This window comes from Danio rerio, chromosome 6 (genome assembly GCF_049306965.1).
Source record: "Danio rerio strain Tuebingen ecotype United States chromosome 6, GRCz12tu, whole genome shotgun sequence".
Taxonomy (NCBI): Eukaryota; Metazoa; Chordata; class Actinopteri; order Cypriniformes; family Danionidae; genus Danio; species Danio rerio.
The window spans coordinates 33,702,605-33,730,000 of record NC_133181.1 but is presented as its reverse complement, the minus strand read 5'-3'; the positions used below and the strand labels follow the sequence as shown (position 1 = coordinate 33,730,000).

General features: G+C 34.6%; 1 protein-coding gene across 6 annotated transcripts in view; it reads left to right on the top strand.

Moving 5' to 3' along the window:
• Positions 1-27,396, top strand: part of lepr (leptin receptor) — a 78,622-nt gene that overhangs the window by 48,049 nt on the left and 3,177 nt on the right. For 4 of the 6 annotated variants that reach the window (XM_021476908.2, XM_073953113.1, XM_068221762.2 and 1 more), the window contains 13 exons: positions 276-421; positions 5,214-5,352; positions 13,547-13,819; positions 13,901-14,006; positions 14,745-14,938; positions 15,871-16,022; positions 16,338-16,491; positions 20,459-20,541; positions 20,640-20,856; positions 22,578-22,781; positions 22,891-22,968; positions 23,429-23,522; positions 25,236-25,311. In XM_021476908.2, the coding sequence (XP_021332583.1) occupies positions 276-421; positions 5,214-5,352; positions 13,547-13,819; positions 13,901-14,006; positions 14,745-14,938; positions 15,871-16,022; positions 16,338-16,491; positions 20,459-20,541; positions 20,640-20,856; positions 22,578-22,781; positions 22,891-22,968; positions 23,429-23,522; positions 25,236-25,311 (1,916 nt within the window). Of the gene's footprint in view, positions 1-275; positions 422-5,213; positions 5,353-13,546; positions 13,820-13,900; positions 14,007-14,744; positions 14,939-15,870; positions 16,023-16,337; positions 16,492-20,458; positions 20,542-20,639; positions 21,121-21,258; positions 22,782-22,890; positions 22,969-23,428; positions 23,523-25,235; positions 25,312-27,396 lie in introns of those variants that run through there. The other 2 variants (XR_012407393.1, XR_012407394.1) reach the window with 2 other exon arrangements.

Here is a 27,396-nt window from a genome sequence, read left to right as displayed (position 1 = left end):
AGTATCATGTGTAATCGTCTTCTAAAGGTAGAAGGCTTTTGTGTTCAGTAAATTCACTTTTATGGCAAAGAATAGGTTCTCTTCATGGCCTTTTTAAAGTATTCATTTCATCATAAAAGTGTTTTATATTGGAAATATGTAGATTTGCAGTAGAACTGCCTTGTTGTAGTGTACAAATAAAATAATATACATTTATATAAAAGAATGTCTTTGTCTAATTACCAGTTAGCAAATAATTACAATTTAATAATTAGTATATTTCCATCCTTTCACAGAAAGACCTGGCGCACCTGTCAATCTGCATTACAATGTGACGACAGAAGGGGAAGTTATATTCAGGTGGACCGGCACACAACCTGACAACAACACTATAAACTATGAGATCCAATACTCATCCAATTCCTTGCTTCAGCAGTGGAAGGTAATTGGTCTCTTTTGTTGGTGTAATGAATGTGTTGTGATGTTTGTAAGAATTGTGTTTGAAGACACAGAACTTCACTGACATTTTTGCAGGTTTTCTAAAGAATTAGAATCTCTGCCATATGCACAACACAAACACGCAATATGACAATTGCATTTGGACTGTTCTTCTGTTTTACATATATTTTGAGTGACTATATATATATATATATATATATATATATTTATATATATATATATATATATATATATATATATATATATATATATATATATATATATATATATATATATATATATATTAGGGGTGTCACAATTTAGATTTTTAATCGCTATCGATCGAAATTTATGCTCAATTTCGATTATCGAATTAAAAAATAGAATCGTCGATGCTGCCACGCCCCCATGTCACGTCAGCTTGGCTTGCCAAGCGGGAAAAAAACAGGTTTGTTGAAGTGCTTGTTAAACTGCAGAAGCAGGAGACCCGTCGAGAGAACTTAAACCCTCTCCTCTTTCAATGAAGTCGCCAGTGTTTAAGCATTTTGGATTTCCAGTAAGTTATGTTGACAACGTTCGTGTTGTCGACAAAAAAAACACAGTTTTGCAAGCTCTGCTATGTATGTATTACGTACGGTTCGTCCGATAGACAACACCGGCATCACAATCCTCCGCCCGCCCCCATTGCAAATCCGCTTGCGAAAAGTACACACTCAGGCCCTGTTTACACTGTCTTTGTTTTTAAATGGCATTTTAGAACGACAACGATTTGACATCCACAGTGGCGTGTAGCATTTCTGAGCAGCCCTCCTTCAACTCTACCTCTGAAAATGCACATCACGTGACCACACAGACACAGACGCACATACAGCCATGCGCTCGAGACAGCAGGTCCAGGCAGTCAGAGGACTGCTTCAATCTTTCACTCACTTGTACTTTGTCATTTTAGCGAACACCTCAGATACTGTTGGCTGGTTCCTGTTGGTTGTGCGTCTTTTTTACCGACGCCATTATAACGCCACAGATCACTGCCTATTCACGAGTCCCGGAGAAAAAGTGATTGACAGGTGGTAATTATGTGTGTATCTTGCCTTTATTCATTTACTGTATGATTTGTTTATGGGTAAAACAAAGACCATGCAGGTCAGGTAGTTTAAACGGTAGGCTACAAATAATTAATTGGTCATTAATTAATTATTCATAATCGAAAATCGAATTGAATCGTGCCTTAATAATTGAAAATGCAATCGAATCGAGGATTTGGAGGATCGTGACACTCTTATTATATATATATATATATATATATATATATATATATATATATATATATATATATATATATATATATATATATATATATATAAATGTCTAAATGTCTAACATGTTGAACTGTAAGTTTTTGTAAACTTTTTCTTTTGAACACTTTTTTTTTTACCAGTCTCATTGATTTGCACATGCTTCAAGTAAACTTTAGATTTTTTATTGTCTTCCTCAGAGATTCTGATGACCACAAGTCATTTTGCAAATACATGTCATTAGAGTATTACAAGTATATTTGGTTGAGTTACATTTACATTCAGTCATTTAGCAGATGCTTTTTTGAAGGAGACATTCAGTGATTCAATAAGAAGAGGCAATACACACAAGAGGTGCTAATTATACAAAGGAACTACTTTAGCTCAGAGCATTAAATAGGAGGGGGGAGTGTTATTATTTTTAGAGAGAAAAGTGTGTTTTTATAGGTGGTTTGTCAAGCCCACCTACCTGTGTGAAGCACACTTTTTAATTTTTAATTTAAAACTTAAATTTTTAGAGAAACTGGGTGATTGTAAGTAAGTGTCGGGTGAAAATGAGCAAAACTGAGTGTCAGTTAAAGTTAAACTGTCATATAGATGAAAGAGTGTGTTTTCTATAGGTGGTTTGTCAGGCCCACTCACCTGTGTGAAGCACACTTCTTAAATTTTTATTAAAGAGTTCATTTTTAAAGATATGGGTTGATTGTAAGAAAGTGTCTGGTGCAAATGTGTGAAACCGAGTGTCAGTTATAGTGTCAGAGAGATGAAAGAGTGTGTTTTGTAAAGGTGGTTTGTAAAGCCCACTCACTCGAGTGATTCAAACTCAGAATTGCATGTTTTGAGGTTGTCGTGTCATGTGGAATAAGTTAAGTAAGTTGACAGAATAAGTATTAAAATTGATCATTTAACGAGTAATTGTTAATAAAAATGTTTGCCAATTACATGGTGACTCAGTGGTTAGGACTGTCGCCTCACAGCAAGAAGATCACTGGTTTGTGTCCCAGCTGGGCTAGTTGGCATTTGCATGTTCTCCCCGTGTTCATATGGGTTCCCTCTGTGTGGTTCGGTTTCCCCCACAGTCCAAAGACATGCGATGTAGGCGGATTGGATGAACTAAATTGGCCGTAGTGTATGGGTGTTTCCCAGCACTCGGTTGCGCCTCTGCTGCGTAAAACATATGCTTGAATAGTTGGAGGTTCATTCTGCTGTAGTGAAGGAAAATGTTTGCCAGTTAGAACAATAACATACTTCAGCTTATCACATAATATGTGTTTAATTGTCAATGGAAACAAGCATACAAAAATGTGAAACTGTACAAGTAATTTTTGCATTGAACAAATGAAAGCATTGAAATGCAGAGTTCATACAAAACATTTACATTCGCTGAACACAAATATGCTTAGAAAGTTTACATTAACATAACTTTCAGCTGAGTATATCTGAATGAAGGACAAACCAGTCCAAATGTCACTTTTACCCACTATTGTAGTTGCAAAATTACAGCCTTTGGTAAAAGATTACCAAAGGGTTTACTATTCAGATTCAGTCGGTATGTTAACGAGGTGGTCCAGAGTGTAATTTTAAGGCTTGGTTGTGTTTATAAGATGCAAAGCAATGTGTGCTTATGCTTCACTTGTACAAAATCACATAAGTTTTTCATTTATTTTACTTTGTAGCAATTTAGAATAAAAACGTTTCACCCAGCTTTTTTGAACAACTCTCCTTCTACACCACACCACTGAAAACCCACATCACGTGACCACAACCACACACTTTGGCAAGCGCTGCAGCATATCTACCCAGACGAGAGCTGTGCTCTTCGGACTGTTCGTCAAGGATCTACCGCTGGATCCAATCTCACTATATTTGTTAATCGTGATATTTTATTCATCTTGCTGTGTATATGTAACGACATATTACCCGACTTTGGTCTTTTGAATCTATTACTTGTTCTTTCAGGTAATGTGTTTTGGCTGAGCGCAAAGATAAGTTAATAAATAATGTAACCAAGTACATTCTGCATGTTGACTGATTGCTTTCCTTTATTTCCTTTAATGTATAAACTTATTGTACGTTATACTTTTATAATGGCCATTATTGATTCTTAAAACTGATATTTAGCAAAAGAGAGGGTGTGTTTCGTCTTTTCAATGAAAATGAAAGGAGGCATAGGTTCCGTTTTGTTATGAGTATGCATACAGTGAAGATGACGCTCATATAAATATGCTGCACGACACCTCAACATTTCTGCTGTCTGTTAAGTTGCTAATATCAAATAAAAAAGCAGTTCCTTAAATCATGTTTTCATTTTATTGTTGAGAAAGTCAAACAATGTAGCCAGGGCGATGTGAATAAGGTTATAAAGTACACTGTTCCCTGAGGATTTAACCGACGTGTATTTGTGAGTTTATTTTTCACATCAAACTTGTGAAGTCTGAACTTACAAGGAGCGGATGCAAGACTGAACTGCTTATAGGCTACTTAATATTGAGAAAAAGCCCCAATCAGAGAGGCGAATGTCTGCAGTCCTGCCTCCGTTTTCAGATGTCTTCATTTCCCCCATCCACACTGAGACGGAGCAGCAGCATTTTAGAATGAAAACATCATCTTCTGCATTTCCAAAATGCTTCATTTTCGGTGCAAATCCGTAGCAAAACGTATGCATTTTAAAACTAAAACATATTAGTGTAAATGGGGCCTCAGACAGGTAATGTTATGTTTTAAAGATGTTTTAGTGACGCAAAGCTTATGTAGATTTTGTTGTTTTACGAATGGGTTATATGCACAGAAGTGTTGTTCCAGCGAAATATTGATGTGAATATTTTCAGTTTTACAGGGTACCTTTTACAACATTGACAATGAAAATTTAATTTAGTTTAACAACAAAACATAAGTAAATAGCGCTATTGCGCCTAGCCTGCTTTACTGAGGTGAAGTTGGTTTTATATTCACATCACATTGGTTCATTTTTGAACAATCTGTGAGCAACCTGTGATGCGCTCCCTATATTGTTTACGATGCTGCTTGGAATATTCGGTCTGAAATAGCATGCAAGTATGACTTAGTAATCAGTGTAATTCCTGCACCTTCTGGCCAAGCACTAAGCATACAGTTGTCAATTTAGGACAAAGCACAAAAGGGAGACCAGTGATCCTTGCGTGCATGAAATACTGCACATCAGTTTTGCTTGCTACACAACTGAAAACGTGCTAGATATAACACAGTTTTTCATTCGGAATTGTATTATTATAAAGTACTATAAAGTTCTCTAATATGATCTAGTGGGTTGTGTACTGTCACCTTTAAGGTGCGCATTCATGATTTCAGGAGGCGTGGCTTTGGATTGCAGGCAAGGGACTGTGATTTAAATGAAGTTATGGTAACGAATAATATATTGGCAGATCACCTACTGCACCTTTAATAATTTTCTTTGACTAAAATCACTTATTATGGCAAAGTAATTCATAGTACACTGTGTGAATGACTCTGTGTCTCTTTTAGGTATTGAAGGTCAAAGGTCGTTCATGGGTTGCTCTGAATGAGCTCAGTTCTGACATCAGATACACGGTTCAAGTGCGCTGCCAAAACCATCTCGGCTACTGGAGTGAATGGAGCCAACCTTTCTATTTCAAACTAGATGGTAAGGATATGAAGTTTACAGAATAATCTTTCGTTATACTTAACGTCGTTTGTGTACAGATTTGAATGAATTAGTTTAAATCATTCATTACTGTTCATCCCGCTCTTCAGGTATAGGGAATGAGTAAATATATGTAAATGCTGACATTTGTGAAAGGGTACTTAAAATGTTGCTGCCTAATATACTCTTGTACATCTGATTTACAGCCTCTTGTTCTCAGTAATAGAGTGCACAGGTCGACGCATTTTCATAAACGTCATTCAGTCTAAAAGCTGCTTTTAGTGTACAGCAGGCTTCATGCAAATGAGTGCTTTTGGTGTCCCAGTTATATTTATTTTTCAGAGAGATCCATTGTCTTCTCTAAGCCTTCAGTTTAGAAGTTTGATGTTTGATAATTACATTCATATCTACTCTCATTTGCTACTCTGACACTGTGTAGCTTTTGCTGGTTGCTATGCACTTACAGAGTCTCTTTGATTTGCATCCAATTTTTTGAATTATTTAATTACGATGCTACGATGCTTTCAGTGTTTTACGAAAGCATTAATATGCCATTTGCTTGCAAGACGAGGTCAAACATTGCACGGTATAGCATATTTGCATACTTATTCTCTTAAATGAGATACGCATCGTGCAATAGACCAGTGGTTCTCAAACTTTTTTTTATCAAGTACCACCTCAGAAAAAAAACTCCAAGTACCACCATAATGATGAGGCAGATTAATTCCTATTATTAAAATCTTTATTATTGTCAACTACTTTAATCATTTTAAATAATTTAAAAAGTCTGTACTGTGGTTATAGGTAAAAAAGTCAATGTTTAAAATATGCTTTTAAAAGTTAATTGAAAATGGTAGGCTACTGTTATTAAAATAAAAAGAAAATTGCTGTACTTAAATGTAAAGTATTTCGTCATACTAGTAACAATAATAGTAATAATAGTAAATAATAGTCACCTATTTGTCAAAATCTGGAAATGTTGCATGGACCTCAAAAATATAGGCTATATATCATCAGATTCATATATAAACCATTTTTGAAACATTTTGAAATATATTGCATGTACACATGACTTATTTGTATAACTTTGAAATCTATAATACACAGCTTGGCCAATTCATATGTGATTTATCCATTCATACGTGCAGAATTGGCTTGATTTGAGATCTTATCTTAAATGGACTGTTGAGTTTGTGTTAATCGCACACAGAAACTAACTTTAATTAGACTATATTCTAGCTCCAGGGCCCGGTTTTTCAAAAGGTTTAAAAAATTGATCCAGATTTAGTAATCTCGTTTTTGCGATCCGTGATCACGTAATCTAGCTTACAATCTGAGCCAGTTTTTTGAAGCAACATTGGATTGGATCAATCTGATCCGGATAGGAACTTTTCAGGATCACTAAATCTGGATTACCAGTGCTCAAACGGGATAGGAAATCCCAATGTAGAACTATACATATGTAAAGAGCAGCAAGTGGAACAGCCAGTGTGGGGTCAATATAACTTTATTTTTATTTGAAATGAAAACACACACATTTAAAAAAGCTAAAAACAAGAAAACCCCACCCCATCCTCTTCCAGCAGTCCGCTCATCTGAGACCTACAACACAAACACTGTACATTGTGGATATTTATAACAAGTTTCAAATATAGATGTATTGAATAAAAAAAAGACAATGTCAAAAACTCAGACTTTCAGACTTCCTCATCTGATGAGGAGAGACCAGCTTGTCTGAGCATAGCCTTTAGGAGGCGTATCTCAAGTCTGGCCTTGTTGTTCCTCTGCCAGATGAGCTGTGCTTCTGCCCTTTGGGTCTCTTTTTGCAATTGTTGAAGGTGATTTTTAAAAATCAGTCATTGTCATTCTTTGCATTTTTTGTGTTTATTCTGTAATCATTTCAGGCATCACTAATAAATATAAAAAAAAAGGAAAAAATTTTTTCCATTGTGATGAATATATATATCAATTAGTGACAGAATAAAATTTATTGTTTTTGGTCATTTTTGACAGCTATTTGGGGGATTATTTTATGAGGCCAAACTCTTTTTACTTTGATGTAGGCCTATACTGAAAGGCTGAATACGATAAAGCCTGCTTAATCATTGTAGCCTGACGGATGAACAAATACAATTAAAACCTTATGAATAAATAGGATATCTTGTAGGATAATACATGTTCCAAATATAGTATTATTTGATACATTTTGTAAGTTTTCATTACATTTTGGGCTTGAAATCCAGACTCAATCCACCCTTCTGATGGGATCAGTTTAATCCAGGTTTTTTGGATCAAAGTGATCCAAATCCTACAAAAAAGGTCTGGAAAACCCAAACTAAAGATTTGATCCAGATCAAAACCAAGATTGGATTACGGGATCTAATCCGATTATGTAATCCGTTTTTTCTTTTGAAAAACCCATTTTCAAGATTTGATCCAATCCCTTATCCAAAATCCCAGTGGATTACTTTTGAGAAACCGGGCCCAAGTTTCAAGCAAGGCAAAGTTGCTTGAGTCTATGTTCTGTGTCCCGCGACATTTGAAATGATTGACTTGGATTATTTATTGATTCATCCAGATAAATTAGCATAAATTTGAAAAAACAAATTAACCGAGAGCCACTTTGCTTCACAAAACAAATAACTTTATATATCGAAAACACACATTATTTTACACAACTACGAACACACATTTAACACGTTTGTGATAATTATTTTACCATTGATGCAGCATGGGGAGATTCTTGAGTTTGCAGTAACTGAAATGCCAACACAACCGCACTGGTTTGCAAAAGCGCTTCTCTAGCGTGTATACAAGTGAACTAAAGTAAACATTCTAAACACACCAATGTGATTGTACGCTTCAGAGAACAGCCAGTGCAGATCACATCAGTGAAATCGTTCGCGTTAAAGGGTTAAAAGTGTGTTATTATAAATTTTCCTTTCAATATTCAATATTCCTCCGCGTATTACTAGAAGGAAAGTTTGAGACCATTTTGAGGGATGTAAACAATAACAATGGCCTTAATGAATTTCTTGTATTACATTTTGAACTACGATTGCCTCCAAGTATCCAAAAAGCTCCATATACTGATAAAAAATGTTATGGCAGCTATTTTAACATTAGGATATTGTTACATTGTCACTTGTTCTGAAATAGTTTCAGATAGTATTGTTCTGAATAAAATATAAAAATCATGATGATCAGTATAGTTTGTTCCAAAATAGTTTCATTAGGAAATGTTCAGAGCCAGCGACATCACCACCGTGAAATGGTCTATAGTGTTTGTGCAACATTAAAATCTATTTATATTTAACAAATATAATGTGGTACTAGATATATGTTCAAAAAGTCTTGCACATGTAATGGTAAAAAAAACACAATGTTTTTTTAATTATTTTTTAGACTCATTTATTTTTTTTAAAGGGTCATGTAGCACTTTACCCATATTTCTCAAGATTAGATGATTAAGTTTGCAAAGTTTTTAGCATCTAAAAAGTCCAGTATTTTTAAAAACTCATCTTCAGTTTCATTCTTTATGAAAAACACAGTAGCAATGAGCATCACCTCTAGCAATAACAGAAGTATTGTGTGTGCTTGTATGAAGGTTTAATTCTGTTAGCAGCATAAAAATGTCTATGAATATGGATGGAATTGTTGATTAGTTATTACTCATTTAAAGCTAATTTACCATATAAAAACACACATCAAGTATCATTACTTCTATCAGAAAGAGTGTGTGTTTGTGTGTGTGTGATTTAATTCAATTAGCAGTTCAAAAATGTTTCTGAATATGGATGAAATAGCTCATTAGTTTGAACTCATTTAAGTCTAATTTACTATAGTCATCATTGTTTCTATACACATAATTACCACAGAGAACGTTCACTTTTGCTTTTCTCTGACAGGCCATTAACAGTGAATTTTATTCATGCATTTGTAAAGCTCTGATGTTTGGTAAGGTTATTTAATGGAGCATTTTTTTGTGTTGTAGAAGTGATACAGTTTCATGAGTGTACCGTAAATATCCAAAACATTGTTATTCTCCATTTCATGATCCATTTAAAGGCATAGTTTGTACAGCCCTTGAGTGCTTTTACCTTGTCATCATTGGGTTTACTATAATGATTTTAGTTTCGTTCTTGTAAACAGTTGTTGTTAAAAGCTTACTTAATTCTAACAAAGCACCTATTTGCATGTTATGAGTCTTTTGCTTGGCACCATGTTCGGTCTCCGGCCAATAAAACATTTGTTCAAGTTGAGCACCCAGTACTGTATGTATATTTGGAGGTTGTAAAGTGACCAAATGTCTGAAGCAATTGCTACTGTATCATATTTAAACATAAAATTGAAGTTAGTTACAAATCAGCCGTAGTGTATGTGTGTGATTGAGTGTGTATGGATGTTTCCCAGTACTGGGTTGCAACTGGAAGAGTATCCGCTGTGTAAAACATATGCTGGATAGGTTGGTGGTTCATTCTACTGTGGCGACCCCTGATGAATAAAGACACTAAGCCGTAGGAAAATGACACAGTGGTTAGTACTGTCGCCTTACAGCAAGAAGATCACTGGTTTGAGCCCCAGCTGGGTCAGTTGGCATTTCTGTGTGGAGTTGGCATGTTTGCGTGGGTTTCCTCCGGGTGCTCCGGTTTCCTCCACAAGTCCAAACACATGTGCTATAGGTGAATTGAATAAGCTAAATTTTGCAATGCAAGAGTGTATGGGTGTTTTCCTGTGCTGGGTTGTGGCTGGAAGGGCATCCGCTGTGTAAAACACATGCTGGATAACATGCTGTCAGTTCATTCCACTGTGGTGACCCCTGAATAATAAAGGGACTAAGCCAAAATAACTAATCAAGTGAATGTTTTTATTATTCTCTCTTTACTGCTTTCCTAAAGCATTACACTGCAGGTAAACAAGGTAAAAGAAATGGTTATCACCATACTTCCATAGTAGACTGATTACAGTATAAGAATTGCAATGTATTACAAGTTTTGTTTTTATGTTTAAATATGCAAATGAAGCAAATTATGCACTAGTCTGCATACAGTACATTTCTTGCAGAAAATTTAACCAGTGATTGAATAAAGTCGGTTTCAAACTTCTCATTGCATTTTTTAGACGCTTTTGGGACATACATGTTTTTTTTCGATTGTGTCTTTTAATTATTTTAATACTTTGTTATATACAGTCAAAAAAAAAAAGTTAAAGTAACATTTTGTAGAGTAAAATGTATACAATCAGGCAAACTATGTAAGAGCATACTTCATCCCTCTGACAATTCAGGTGTGTTCTTTAAAATGAATCTCCATTGTTAAAGGGCACTTATTTTACCCCTTTTTCAAGTCTTTTGTATCTCCAGAATGTGTCTGTAAAGTTTCAGCTCAAAACACCCATCAGATCATTCATTATACCCATCTGAAGTTTGGCATTTTCTGCTCTGAACACAATGTACTGTAGCTGTTTTTGTTGCCTGTGCCTTTAATGCTAATTCTCCACGCCCACTGTGCCCACGTGCTTGTCAGTGTGCCTCAATCTCCGGCTGCGTCAGATAAACAGCACAGTGACAGACATGAATGTGAACATCACGTAACGTTTGTGAGAAATACTAAAGAAAGAACTTTTCCAATGATAGTTTAATGTATTTGTTGTGGAGGTTATTCAAGCCTTTCTGCAACGATGAGTCACACACAATGTCGTTACAAAGTTCACACATATATATACACACACACACACACACACACACACACACACACACATCGCGCGTTTAACTTTGCACTGGTTTTCCATGGCAAATGTGACAAGATACATGTTAATATACAAAAATGGGATTGAAGCGTCTGCGGTTATTATTGTACTGACATGCGGTTGTGGTGATAAAGACAGTAAAATCGGTGTAATTAATTACAAACATGTACTGTTTTAAAAACGTTTTAAACTCTTAACTTGATCACATTGCTTTGCGCACGTCCTGTCTTGTTGATATGATTATACTATAAAGACATGTTACTACGCGGCTGTCAATCAATTTGGTGGGCGGGGACACAGCATTCCTATGCCACCTTGCGGTGGGCCTCAAAATAGGAGGGATTTGGATCCTATCCTATTTTTTTCTATTCCAATAAGCTAAAAAATAGCAAAAGTGTAATACAAAATGTAAATTGAAAAAACTGTATTGCCTGCATTGTCTAACCTTAAATGTCCATAATAAAGTGTAATAAATTGACTATTATTACTTGGATAAGGTCAGTTGAGTGTAGTATCCAGTGAGAAACAGTGTTGCTGACTAATGCTGCACTTTTGACTGTCTGAATGTAAGTTAATGTTTCAACTGTTTAAGCTTGATTTAACCTAATGATACAGCCATGCGAGATTCATTCAGTGTCAGATTTCCTGCTTCATTGCATTAAACACATAGCACCCATTATTTTGAATGTTTTCTTGAAGCTTTTAAAGGCAATTGTGTCTCTGATGTCCAGGTAGGTTGTATATTTTCAGAATCTGTGCTGCACAAGTCACCATGGTAACTAAGCTTCAGGTTGTACTCTACCATTATATATATAAAAAAGAAATGCTTTTTACTTGCTGCAAGGGACTATGATTAAGGGGTTGGGTGAAATAAAAACAATAGAGTGAATCCTATAACATCTAGAAGAAACATGTCCATGTCATATCAGTCAAACATCTTTATGCTAAAGACAGAATATACATTAATAAATAATATGTTATAGGGCTGGGCCAATAAACGATAATATATCGAATCACGATAAAATTGATATCAATACAATCATAAGTTCTGCACTTTCAAACTCTATATTGATCTAAGAAAGATCAATCACACAGCAGAAATGTACGACAATGGGAATCTAAAAATGTGTTGATATTAGAGATTAGCAAATTTTCGGCCACCGACAAGTTAATTGGCCGAAAATATGTTATGTTATTTAATGGACCCTCTAATTTTTGTAGTTTCAGTCATTGTTAGGACACTCTTAAATCTGAAAGCATTACCAACTCCCATCAAAATATATATCGTTATTGTTCAATATGGAAAATAATTATTGAGATTGCAGTTTTACCATATCGTCCAGCCCTAATATGTTATGATATTCATAACTTTAGGAGAAATGTGCTTAATTATCATGAAAATAATGTCATAATGGAAGAAATAGTAATGGAACAGAAATGGTAAATTGAAATGGTACAGAAAATCTGAACAAAAATAAAATAAAATATAAAAATATAAAATGATAACAATAATAGTTATGATGTAGTTGAGTTTGCATGTTCTCCCTGCGTTCGCGTGGGTTTTCTCCGGGTGCTCTGGTTACCCCCACTGTCCAAAGACATACGGTACAGGTCAATTGGGTAGGCTAAAAGTGTCCATAGTGTACGAGTGTGTGTGTGAATGAATGTGTGTGGATGTTTTTTTCCCAGAGATGGGTTGCGGCTGGAAGGGCATCCGCTGCGTAAAAACGTGCTGGATAAGTTGGCGGTTCATTCCTCTGTGGCTACCCCGGATTAATAAAGGGACTTAACCGAGAAGAAAATGAATGAATGAATAAATGAAATATTAAGTAATATTTAAAATATGTTTATATTGTTAGTATTTGTTGTGTCTGTAATTTATGCTTCAAACATTTAACTGCAGTAATTATAGTAAAGCACTGTAAACGAACAGTATTAAAATAATGAAAATCTTATGAGAATCACAATTATAAATAATAGGAATTTCCAAAAAATTTTGTCAGTTTGAAGATAAATATGTTTAATTGTAATGAAATGTTTCACTGTTAATGACAAATCTGAATGTGTCAAAAAAGTTTATGTAAAATATAATTAGCAATGTTCTTCTCAATTATTTGAGTTTTAAGATGACATTTTAGTCCTATATATCTCTGTGTTGTTTTTATTTGCATAGTTTTATTTCACATATTTGTATTTATTTATTCATTTGTACGTTTCTCTTGCAAATGGTCTGCTTAAATCAGGCCAGTGTCCTGCTGACTTTAGCTCCAACTTGCCTCAACACACCTTCCTGGAAGTTACTAGTATACAAAGTAAGAGCTTGATTAGCTTGGTCAGATGTGTTTGATTCAGGTGGAAACTTAGCTCTCCAGGACACTGGCCCTCCAGGACAGAGTGTGGACACCCCTGGCTTAAATGGCCCTCTATTCTGTTTTTCTCCTCAAAGTCAGTTACATCCCTGCTGAAGTCTTCACAACGCAGGAGTCAGAGGTGACAGTTTACTCTGTGTTCCACAACCGCAGCTGGAGCGCCAGTAAAGCCGTGTGGTTTCTGAACGGCAAGATGAAGATACCAGAAAGCCAGTACAGAGTCATCAATGAGCAGGTCAGCACAGTCACTCTAAAGATGGACAAAGCAGGATTTGACACTCTGATGTGCTGCCTCACATTGGGAGAGAAATCTATGTGCTCCATCGCCTATGCCAAAATATACACAGAAGGTGACTTATCAATTATTGAGGACAGCGGATAAAATGTTGCTTGTTGAAAAGCTAGACAATTTCAAATCTGCTCTTTTCCAGGAAGGTTTAACGCAAATATTACCTGCGAAAGCGAGTATTCATATGTGGACACCATGATCTGTAAGTGGAATCAGAGCAATTGGGCACAGGCCAGACTCCTTTACAGGTATGAAAATGTTTTCCGTCCACCTTTTTATTTATGATGCTGTGCATAAATGCATAATGCACTTTCATTGAACTGTAAACAATCAGTGAAAACTGGGTACAATTTTGTGCTATTATTCTCCACACAGTTCATTCTTAGAATGTCAAAAAGCAGCTTGCATTACAGTTAACAAATTATTATTTAAGTAGACCATGAATAACCCCAAAACTTAGAAATGAGCCTATCTGCAGCAAAAGTAGGGTTAGGATTATTGTTCCTTAAACCAGAAGTGCAAGCCATAATTTGAAATGAGTAAGTCACAGTCTTGGGGTGCATTTTGTTAGTCAATTAAGGTCACAAGTTCTCTTGCTACAATCATAGTTAATCAATTTGGCATTTGCCGAATTCATCATTTCAATAACTATTCGCAAGCTATGACGCAAACTGGTATGGTTGCAACTACTCCTCTAGAGCTGTAGTTACAAGCATAGTTCCTGGTTCTATGTCCTATGCCCTATTCTTTTCGAATGTTCCATCATCCACTTTGAATGACAAAAAAAAAAAGGATTTGAGAAAGAATATGTTTGAGCGATCAGCTTCAGATTGACAATTGCGCTCCCTTCATAGAAATATACAAGAATACAAGATACAAAAGAAATATACGTTGTATATGTGCTGTTTACATAAATATGGAAAACAAATGCATGTTTTTACCAAAACTAATATTGGATTTATAAAAGATGCATATGGGTGTCGTAGACAATACAGATCAAAGTGCACTGAAGAAGCTGAAGAAGACACGTCTTTGGTGAAAGAGTGTCCATCTAAAGCAGGAGATCACAGACAGTGCACCTTAAGCCAAATCAGCATGATCTTTTGCTATAAATTCTGGCTTGAAGTGGAAGGAGGACGTGGCCAATCGTTTCCTGTCTACGTTACGCCTATTGACTATGGTGAGCTACAAAGTTTATTCTGAAAAAAGTTAAGATGTTAATTTTGACTTTGATTACAGACTGAATTGCTGACTGGAAATTAGGATAAATTCAATACTGAAAATTCTATTGCATATGCCAATGTGTCAATTTCAGATGTTTGTATTAACTCTTATATTCTTATATATATATATATACACATACAGTTAAAGTCAGAATTATTAGCCCCCTTTTGATTTTTTGTTCTTTTTCAAATATTTTCCACATGATGTTTAACAGAGCAAGGGCGTTTTCACAGTATGTCTGATAATATTTTTTCTTCTGGAGAAAGTCTTATTTGTTTTATTTCGTCTACAATAAAAGCAGTTATTAATTTTTTTAAAACAATTTTTGGGACAAAAATAATAGCCCCTTTAAACAATTTTTTTTTCGGTAGTCTACAGAACAAACCATCGTTATAGAATAGCTTATTACCAATTACTTATTACTTATTACTTATTACTTATTACTAATTACCCTAACCTTCCTAGTTGACCTTATTAACCTAGTTAAGTTATTAAACAGAAATTGGGGAAAAAAATAAACAGGGGCGATAATAATTCAGGGGGGCTAATAATTCTGACTTCAACTGTATATTAGGAGAATGAAATATACCTACAAATAAAAACTGTTGCTCAAATTAATTAGTGCTTATGAAAGTATTATGTATTGTTAATATTCAGTTTCACATGATCCTTCAGAATTCATGCTGCATAATATTTTTGTAGATGTATTTCTTTAATAAATAGGAAGTTCACTATCATTTTTAAGTAATGCAATGCATCTTTCCTGGATATAATTATTAATTTATCTAAAATAAATGGTAAAGAATTGTTTATTTTGATACCTATGAAATGCTTTTAATTTCTTGTTAACCGTGACTAATAATTTTCACTTGATTTCTACATTTCCAGTGAAACCGTCACCTCCCTTTGATCTGGAGGCAATCACTCTGCCGAGTAAAACCCTGAGTGTAAGGTGGAAACGCCCCTCTTTGCCTGTATACGGCATGCAGTACGAGCTGCAATTCAAGGCTTTGGCTGGAATGGCAAATACGCAATGGAAGGTAATAATATGTTTTCGTAAGCTGGGGTCCCAGGTGGACAAAGAAACCAGAAAGATTAATAAAATATACCGGAGTAAATTCTTCATGAAAAGTGCTCAATCAAAGAAGGCAAGCAATAAAATTCTGCGGTCTGATCTTTTCAGAGGTATAATTGAAATATTTGAAACTGAAATTTGATCCTAAATTAAAAACAGTATTATCCTTACTTCGCTTACTAAAATTAGAACTTTTATCAGTAGAAATCTGGTTGCACTCGGAGATAGCATCTGTAATTTTCTCTGGCATTTACAGATGAGTGTTATATGTCATCTACAGGTCATTGGTCCTCTATTGGAACCACAGGCAGAGATTCAGCTTGAGGAGTCCTGTGTTCACTTTAAAGTAGAAGTTCGCTGTAAAGACGTGAACGACACTGGATACTGGAGCGACTGGAGCAATAGTCACATTTCCACTGTTTTCAACTTGAAAGGTAAATTTTACAGTAAAGTTATGCTACTATTAGTTATATAGCAGAATTCTTATATTGTGCCCTGCAATTTATTTGGTAATCACACCTAAAGGTCATTCTGGTTTCAAAATAGCAGATATTGTTTTTCTATGATATTAATTTTCAAACGATTTAGATTGTTCATTGTTTCTCTGGTTAGTCATAAACCATTTAATGAGCAACGACTTGTTATCAAATCCACCATTTTCGGACTGACTACTGTGTTAGTTTTATCATTACAGTTGATTTTGTAAATGTGACCCTGGACCACAAAAATGCCTATGTTGCACTGAGGTATTTTTGAGAATAGCCCAAAATACATGGAGTCAAAATGATAGATTTTTATTTATGCCCAAAATGATTAGAATATTCCAAGTAAAAATCATTTTCCATAAAAATAAAGTAAGTTTCTATAAGTATATCAAAACTTAATTTTTGATTAGTAATATGTAAAAATCTATTTTCGTTTAATGTTTTGCCTGGGGATAAGCAAAATAATATTTAGATATTGGGACTAGAAACAAGACAAAACCTCTAGGTATGACATTGTTTATTTAACAATTGATACCCTAGTATATTTACTGTAAGTCATGATTTAATAGTATAAAACAGTTCATCTTGGCCTTAAATGCAAATGTGATTCAGACCTGTTTCAGAATAGCCATCTGTTTGTATAAGTTATAATGAATAACTTTTTTGTGAGAATATCATATAAATGAAGAAAACATATAATGTTTAGGAGGTTGTAGAGGGCTGATGACATTATATATATATCATGTATATATCATGGCATTTAGAATGATAAAAACAAGAAACATGCAAAAAGTATTTTAACAATCTACATTTCATGGTAGCATTTTTTTAAATTTGTCCTTTAGTTAATGATAGTTAATGTATTTGCTAACATGACCAAATAATTCATAATACATTTATTACAGTATATATTCATCTTGAAAAGCAATGAAATGGAAGTTAAGCTTGTTCCTTTTCTAAAATTGTGACATACGTCCAAATGAAATGGTCTTGAAATGAGAAGGCAGTGCATTATTTTGTCAGTTGGGAACTGATTGGACAGTTGAAAGATTGATTAATAGTCAAAAGCAAGACACACTAATATCCGGACCTGAAAGGCATTTTATGTGAACAGAAGTAAAGAAAAGTTGTTTCGAGGGAAAAAGTGAAGGTTATGGTATTTGATAAAACATTATGGAGATAAATAAAATGTTTATATTGTTTATAAAATTGTTTATGAAAAGCATACTGTATATACATATAAAATTAAGAGGAGATTAACTTTTAATCCGGCAATGCAGTGATGCAGTAGGTAATGCTGTCGCCTCACAGCAAGAAGGCCGCTGGTTTGAGCCTGGGCTGGGTCAGTTGACGTTTCTGTGTGGAGTTTGCATGTTCTCCCTGCGTTCGCATGGGTTTCCTCCGGGTGCTCTGGTTTCCCCCCACAGTTCAAAGACATGCGGTACAGGTGAATTGGGTAGGCTAAATTGTATGTAGAGTATGAGTTTGAATGAGTGTGTGTAAATGTTTCCCAGAGATGGGTTGCAGCTGGAAGGGCATCTGCTGCGTAGAACATGTGCTGGATAAGTTGGTGGCTTATTCCGCTGTGGCGACCCCGGATTAATAAAGGAACTAAGTTGAAATTGAATGAATGAATGAATTTTGAATCCATGCCAACTTTACATTAGTTGATGTTAAGTTAAATGGTATTCACTGTGCACTGTTAATATAAAATAAATCTTGAATTATGATTAGGAAATGGTTGGTTAGTTAATAAATACATTAACTAATATTAACTGACCATTATTGTAAAAATGTAACCAATTACATTATATTAAATAAGCAGAATCAAGCATTGAGTTTCTGGATGCTAAATTTATTCAAATAATTGCTTCTGGAGCAGCATGGTTTAATTTGTCACACTGACTGTAATCATTTAAATAGCTCTGAAAAGAAATTGGCTTTGTGTTGTAGAGAGTATTTTTAATCGAATTGAATTATGATAGGAAGTTCATTAAGATTAATGTATATTGCATAACATGTTGACTTCCTGAACTGGAACACAGTTGCCAGTGTGAAAATCAATACGTGCCTGAAACTCCATTTATCAACTCTTACAGCACCTTTCTAAAATCTTTATGTTGGTGCAGAGGTGTGTCATGGTGGCATATCTCATGCCGAGACATTTTTTCATAAGCAACTATTACCAGGAGAATTGCCTTCAGCATTTCAAGATATTATCAGTCATTCTTGTCTGTTACAGTAAGTACGGGGTTTAGGAATCTGACACTCCTCATTTCTAAGTTAAGTGAACACATAACTAGAGGTTTGTAGTCTGAAATTTGCTAATGATAGACAATGGAGATATATTCTTCATATGATAAGTTTTCTTAGCAAAAGCAAAAATTAGGTCATAAGATTGTGGATAGGGTGTCATGGTGACGTAGTGGGTAGCACAATCGCCTCACAGCATGAAGGTCGCTGAATCCAGCCCCGGCTGGGTCAGTTGGCGTTTCTATGTTACATGTTAATACATGTTTTTTCTGTATTGGCCTGAGTTTCCTCCGGGTGCTCCAGTTTCCCCCAGAGTCTACAGACGCTATAGGTTAATCAGATAAACTAAATTAGCTGTAGTGTATGTGTGTGAGAGTGTGTATGGGTGTTTTCCACTGGAAGGGCATTCTCTTTGTAAAACATATACCGGATAAGTTGGTGGTTTATTCCGACCCCTGATTAATAAAGGGACTAAGTCAAAAACAAAATGAATGAATGAATTATTTGGATAGCACCCCAGAATTCAATGCATTTCTACAGAAATTCAAACAATCCAGTGCAAGTTGTGACTTGTGGTTTTCCAATCCCATTTTTCTACCTTCTGTCAAGTTTTCTCTTTTTGTGACTGTACTTTTTAAAAATAGGACTAAAAATCTGCTTCCTGAATGATATCTTATTAAATATGACATATGTTATTTTTATTTAAAATATTTTATAAATCTTTGAAGGTGGTCAAATGAAATTAAAAGTTTATTAAATATGACATTAGATATTAAATTTAATTTTTAAAGTTTAATTCATTTATATTTAGCATGTACTGTATGTGGATTGTAATTCATTTGATAATTAAGTTTCATAATTATGCTTTTTAAAATGTATTTATTATAGGAGAATCCTCAAAAATGACCATCAGTTGCACATTTTAATCAAATACATTCAACTTTTGTGAGCACAAAACTAAAACTAAGATAAAGTAAGCTAAGCTAAACACCCTTCCTAAATAAAACAAACAGGAAAAAATAAACTAACAGATAAACTAAACTAAAACAAACCAGAAAACTAAACAACTAAACAAATTTGACTAAAGTAAAACACACTTTAGGCGGTTCATTCCACTGTGGTGACCCCTGATTAATACAGGGACTAAACTGAAAAGAAAACACACTTTAAATACTCAAATTAAACTAAAAACTAAAGTAAAACTAGACTAAAGTAACCCCCAAATTTAACAAAAAGTAGACAAAATAACTAAACTAAAACAAAAAGTAAATAAAATAAAAACTCAACCAAAAAAAATTCCCTTAATTAAAACAAAAAACTACACTAAACTAAAAACTAAACTAAACAACATAACATGAATGCATATTCATTGATATTTAAATCCAATCTTAAATAATCCAATCCAATCCAATCCCTATATTTCTATTCCTCTCTATTTCTCCTTTTTACTGCCTTAGTAATCAATTGTCTCTTTTATCTCCTCTATGCACGCAAATTGAAAATGTAAAAAACAAAACTGATATGCAACAAGACATCATGATCTCTGTTAAAAAGGACCATATTTACATGTCAAATCAGTAACTACAATAAACCCTTTAAAACATTTAATGTACAAACTGTAGTGTGCTGGAAGTACTCAGGATTATATGGTGTGTCATTTCAGCACCAGAGATGGGACCAGACTTCTGGCGCATTTTACAAGAGGATCCTACTAGGAATGTGACAAACGTTACACTGATCTTTAAGGTTGTTGAAGACTTACTTGATTGGCTTCTTCTGCCAGCAATGTAATGTGATGTAAAAAGTCTGAGCTTGAATGTTTTTTTTTCTTTTTCATTTTTTAGCAGCCCATTCTAGCAGGAGATCCAAATAGCTGCGTGGAGGGTTTAGTGATTAAACACCAGGCCTCAGGTGGAGTCATGTGGTCAAATGAAACAACCTTGGCTCGGTTTCACTCATTCCAGTGGAGGAAGGAAGCGCATACAGTCACTGTGATGTCTCGCAACGCTTTGGGCATTTCCACATGGAACAGAAACATCACGCTCTTACGTCAAGCCAAACGTGAGCTGACATGCTGATGCTGTAACATCACACAGGATTTCTGGTGTTTTTATTTGAAGAAAACAGTTTTGTTTGGCTTATTTTTCTGCCTGCTGACTGTGTTTTATGATTGAAGCTTAGGGTTGGGAAAAATTGGCACAAATTTTAATAGTATCAAATAGTACTAAAATTATTTGTTATTTCATATTTAGATTATGAAGAAAGGTAATGCTTTGTTTCTACTTGTTATTTGGAGTTCTTACACCCTAAGACAGGGGTGTCCTAGTCGATCTTGGAGGGCCGGTGTATTGAAGAGTTTTTCTCCAACCCTAATCAAACACACCTGAACCAGCTAATCAAGTTCTTACTAGATATACTAGAAACTTCCCGGCAGGTGTGTTAAAGCAAGTTGGAACTCTCCAGGACACCGGCCCTCCAGGAATGTGTTTGGACACCCCTGCCCTAAGGGCTCTTTTTTAACGATCTAGGTGCAAAGTCTAAAGCACATGCCGCAGACGCATTAAGGGTGTGGTGCATTTGCTATTTTTATGGCAGACTTTGTAAGTTGAAAAACTGAATGCTTCACTAGTGAGAAAACAGTTTTACAGACTATCGGCAGTTCAAGGATAAAGAACGAGCCTCCTCCATTCGGCCTATTTACTTTTTCTTTACTTGACTTTTACTCTTTACTCCTTTACTTTCATGAAGTAAGGAAACGGTGTTTTACGCACTTCACCGAAGACATCCATTAGCCTACATATTTAATTTAGTTTGTTAAGCGCAAAGATTTGTTTCAAAATTTAGTTCTAATTTCCTGCAAACAAATAAATGAACAATCATAACTTTAAGTGTTCACAGTTTCATTGCACTGATTCATTTATTTGATCTGTACACACCCACTGCACATGTACATTTGTAATTATGTACACACCCACTGTACATATACATTTGTAATTATGTTTATCTATCTGCACACTTCTGATTATTAATATCAACCTGTACATATATTCAGTTATTGTAAATCTCTGTTCATAGCTAAAACAACCTGTATATAATGTTCGTAGTACATTCATCTGTAAATATCACCATAGTTTTTCTATAACTGCACTTTATAACTTATACCTGTATCCTGCACTTGCTGCTATTGCACTACTGGTTAGACCTAAACTGCATTTTGTTGCCTTGTACTTGTACATGTGAAATGTCAATAAAGTTGAATCTAATCTAATATAATAAAAAACGCTGCTAATAATAATAACATAATAAAAATGCTAATTGTCATGAATAAACTGAAAAAAGCCCCCGAGATGAAGAAGGCATGGAGGCAGTGGTTTTTATATGTATGTAGAAAATAATAATTTCAATCCTTTTGTGTGTATTAAGCAATATGTAAGTGTTAAGACTCGCATAGGCGCACAACTAACGCACTCTGCGCTGGACTTTAGACTTGCTGCTTTCAGTTAGTCAGGTCTATTTCAATTCCTCAAAAAAGCAAAGCGGCAACAATGTGCCTTAACACACCTCCTTTCTACACCGGCACACCCATGAGTCCACTATTTAAACAACGTGGTGCAAAACATGAATGAGTTGTGCTGGTCTGAAAACAGCAACAATTTTCACCAAACATGTCTTGCACCTTATTGCACCTGATGTATGATGGGGCCCTAAGTGTTTTTCAAATATAAATGATAAAGATTTGTTTTTTTATTTGAATTAATAATGTCCCTCTTTTGTTTTTTTAGGGCGATGTGTGCGTTCGTTCAGTGCAGTTGCAAATGTGAGCTGTGTGCACCTCTCCTGGAGCCTGTTATCTGATCAGCCGGTGCCTCAGTCATTTGTTATTGAATGGTTAGACCTGAACAAAGACCCCGAAAAGGATGTGTCTCTCACAGAAAGAATACAGTGGGTCAGGGTTGAGTCCAGATCGAGAGATCTTTCTCTTTGCCGTATGTTATTTACTTTATATTACTCATTTTGTCATATCAGCACGTGCTAAGCATCCTGAAAGAAAAGAAAGTCCTCTCGTCTTTGACAATATAATTTGTTTTTATGCAGGTCGTTTTTATGGCTCAGAGGAGTTCACCTTGTATCCAGTGTTTGCGGATGGTGAAGGGGAACCGGCTCGATACACAGGTGGGTTGTACCACAGTGACATCAATTAAAGCATTGACATCATCATTTTTCACACAGTAAAGTCCTTTTTATGTATATTTGGTCCATAGAAAAGTGGTTTATGTGCATTGATTGGATAATTATCTTAAGGATGAGTTTTTCATTTAATTTAATAGTGCCCTAAAATAGTGTTTCCCAACTTTGTTCCTAAAGGCACACCAACATACATACATTTTCAACATCTCCCTAATCAAACACACCTGAATCAACTCATCAGAACATTAGAAGAGACTCAAATATCTGAAATGAATGGGTCAGATAGAGTCATCCACAATATGTACTGTTGGTGTCCCTCCAGGATCAGGGTTAGAAAACACTGTTCTAAAATTATTATGTATGATTATCCAATGAAAATGTAAAAAAAATCAGATTGATTTGAGTAAATGTGTTTTTACCTGTTTTTGTTTTGTCATTTTGTCAGCTACAAGGGGTGATCCTGCAGCGTATATACTGCTACTGATCATCGCCTTCCTGTCAGTGGTGCTGTTTGTCACACTGATGATGTCACAGAACCAGTAAGACCTAAAACTTTCTTCTATTGGCCAAGATTACGATATTCACAGCAACAAATTTTGAATCTTAGGGATCTGGCAATTGTTTCACTTGATTTTGATGTATAGAATTAAAGGATTAGTTCAAATAATGAAAGTTGTTTACTATTTACTCACATTTGTGTTTTTCTGATCCTTTGAGACCTTGTTCTAAAGATGAAAGACATTTTAAGATATTTAGGTATTTTAAATCTGAGAGCTATTTGACCCTTCATAGACAGCAAGGGTCACAAGACCTTCTAAGTCCAGAAAAGGAACCAAAAACTATGGTTCAACTATAACCAACCGAAGCTCCAAGAACACTTTTGCGCACAAAAAAACCCCCCAACAACTGCAAAAAAAAAAAAACACCACATGGAATGATTTTTTGTTCTTTCTCTGGGTTTAAAACATCTCAGGATCATTGGAGGGTCATAGAGCTTTTGGATTGAATCAAAATCAAGTTGTAAGGGGATTGGAACATGTGAGTAATTAATAAAATTATTTTCAATTTTTTGGTTAAACTAATCCTTTAAAATGACAATTAAACCAAAAGTCATTGGTAGGTCCTAACGGAATCTGAGCACACAGAATCCTGCAGATTTTTAGCCAAACATTGATTCTGTTTATTAACTTCTTTTTGATTCTGTTTTATTACTACTCTATTTGACTGTAAATGTGTGTAAATAAAGATCTGTTTTTTGTCTTTTAGTTGATAAATTATATGAGAGACTTCTTTTGTTTACCAAATAAGTGAATCTAACTGAATTTGCAAATAAAAGTTACAAAGGTATCATTCCACATATATTCACAGATTTTTTTTTTTTTTTTACAAATTTCTGTTCAGAAATAGCAAAAAATGTCAGCAGATTCTGTCTGGCCCTAGTCATTGGTAGCTTTCATTATAGTTGTATTTATGAGTGTAATGTTATGCTCAATTATTTAATTGATATCAGGCTGAATTATAAGGTGCAAGAATATGACTTCATAAATCACTGATAAGCATTTAAATTGCTTTTTGCAAATTGACTACCATAACAAAGTTTGTAAATGCATGAATGCTCATACAGGTTATTTGAGCTCAGACACTAAATGAGACAGTTTTATACACATGACTGAACGTCCACTGTCTCTTTATTTACCAGTAGATAAACAGAGAATAAAACCGAGGCTGAATAAAATTTGCCCCGACAAAATTTCTTAGAAAACAGTCAAGTCAGTTTATCTAGATCACCTTTAAGCTAGAAGATAAACACATTGAGAGAGATTTAAGACGTTTGTTTGATGCTATAGTATATATTGATTTTGTTAGAATTAAAGCAAGGCATTGTAAGTTGTATCATATGCAATATTTAAAAGACAGAATATTGATGAGAAATACATACATGAGATTACAGTGGGATATAAATGTATAAGAAAAGTGAATTACAATGCAGTAATTTGCTTGAGGGTAAATATTTCACAAGCTCTAACATAGACAACTACAAGTGTATGGCAACTAACACAAACATAATACTACTTTTCTGACAAGACTAGACCAGACACTCTGGTAATATCACCACAAAGATATGTGTACAAAAGCTTAATAAAAGGAGTAGTGTAGAAAGTTAAATAATTAAATATGTACAATAAAAAATATGCATTTATCACAGTACAGTTCTGCTGAAATTAATTTTCATATAATCCATAATCTTACAGGATGAAAAAACTCATGTGGAAGGATGTTCCAAATCCCAACAAGTGCTCTTGGGCCAAAGGAATGGACTTCAGGCAGGTTAGTGTGACCTACTGTTATAGAAACATACTAGATTCAAGAGACAAAAGATTATTGTTTTTTACCTGGTTGGGTGATCACCTTGCATGTTGTATCTTAGCTCATGTATGACCATAAAAATATCAGTTTTAAAAACAAACACTTTTTTGTAAAGGTTAACAGCAAGTAATAGTATGCACTGCAAATTTTAGAGTGTGTATGTACTGTAAATAAAATTCACACTGCATAAAGTGTTGATGATTTGTGTTTTGCTTACCTGGTTCCCTGATAATATTATCTTTCTGAAGTCATTTTACCCCCTGTAATTTAGGTGAAAATTGTCATTTAGAAAATATATGCTTAAAGGTGCTGTATGTAAGTATTTGACTCTTAGAAAATACCATACTATGTTTGCAGATATTTAAGAAACATTCTAAGTGAGCATTCTTGTTTATCTACAAGCAATGCTGAAGTCAGATAATCTGCTCTGAAAATGTGTTTTCCATGCCTGAACGCTGTCTTTGTTTTGGCTCTTTTCACCTGCACAATACCAGTTTAACCAATTACCTCGGAAAACTGCATATTTCATTCAGTCATTTAGAAATGCGACCTCCAGTGGACAGAAATTACATTGTAATTTCAGGACTTAACATGCTACTTGACGAGATTTACAGCGATGAACAATTTGGCTGTTTGCACCAGACGAAACATGACAGAAATTTAAATACAGCCATTCAGAAGCACAGAATATGCACTCACTAAATGGTAATCTAATTAATTCATATTAACCCTCTTTAACATTATTAAATGTAGATGCTGAATCACTTATATGTGTTGGTTTGCATTATTTTACAGATTTAAAGTTTAATTTCAAATCGTTTATTGTTGCTGCTTTCAGTATATGGCAATTAATTTAATGTAAAATGGCGCTCAAACTCACATTATTAGCATTTAACACTGAATAAGGCACATTTAAATCAGCCTTGTCTGTCCTCAATCTGGTGACCTGTGCTTGCATTTGTTTTGATCCAAGAATGCCATAGCCTGTTCAACCCTGGGTGTCAAACTTACATACTGCACCTTTAAATATGCATAAATTGTCACGATTTCATCCACCTTGATGGAGATGCCAAGATATGCATACATTTTTGAAAATGTGCATAAAAACTTAAGATAAACTTTTTTTACAGTTATTTTTAGGGGGTTTTCACCTTTTTATTTGACAAGACAATGGAGAGTATAGACCAGAGACAATAAGAAGGAAAGGATCAGCAAATGACCTTAAGCTGGGAATCAAACTCGGGTCACCATGAGCACCTCTGTGTTAAATGTCAATGTACTTAAACATCAGGCTATTGCTGCTAAGTTTTTAATGTGATAAGAAACAAATATGTGCATAAACTACAATGGAAACACATTTATTAAATGTACATACTTTAATGTAAATACTTTCCAAAAAAGTCAGACACAATGCGATGATATAATTGGACAAACCAGCAAACTGACCACTTTGCACAGCATCTGGAGTGTTGTTTTGTCCATTCTAAAAACCCTCAGCCAAAATCTGTCATTAAAGTGGTTTGGTATTAGTACACTGTAAAACCCAAAATTAAGGTAACTCAAACCATTAGAGGAAATCGATTGCAACAAACGATTTAAGTTCAAAAACTAATCTTAATGAGTACTGTGATCCTAATCCAGTTAAGTAAACAAAGCAATTTGAGCACAGTAAAACCCATTAAAAGAAGAGAACTCAAACCAACTGAGTACTTTAAAAGCCAGTGAGTTAAGCAATTCAAACCGTTTGAGTTAAAAAACAAATCTATATATGTGCTGTGAACTAACTCCATTTAAGTTGAAGTAATGAAGTATTGAATTAACTCATAACATTCAACACGCAACTCTAAACGTTTTTGAAGTTTGTAGAATTAACTTTCAGTCAATTTTGAGTTAACTACACTCATTTCATTGGATAAAGTTGACTGTTGGGTTTTACAGTGTACTTCTCAGAACTTCAAGTTGCTACACTCCCAAAGAGTGGTCTCACGCATCTAAAAGCCACTGTATACTCATTGTGTTGTCTATCTTCTGAGGTGGCTTCTACTG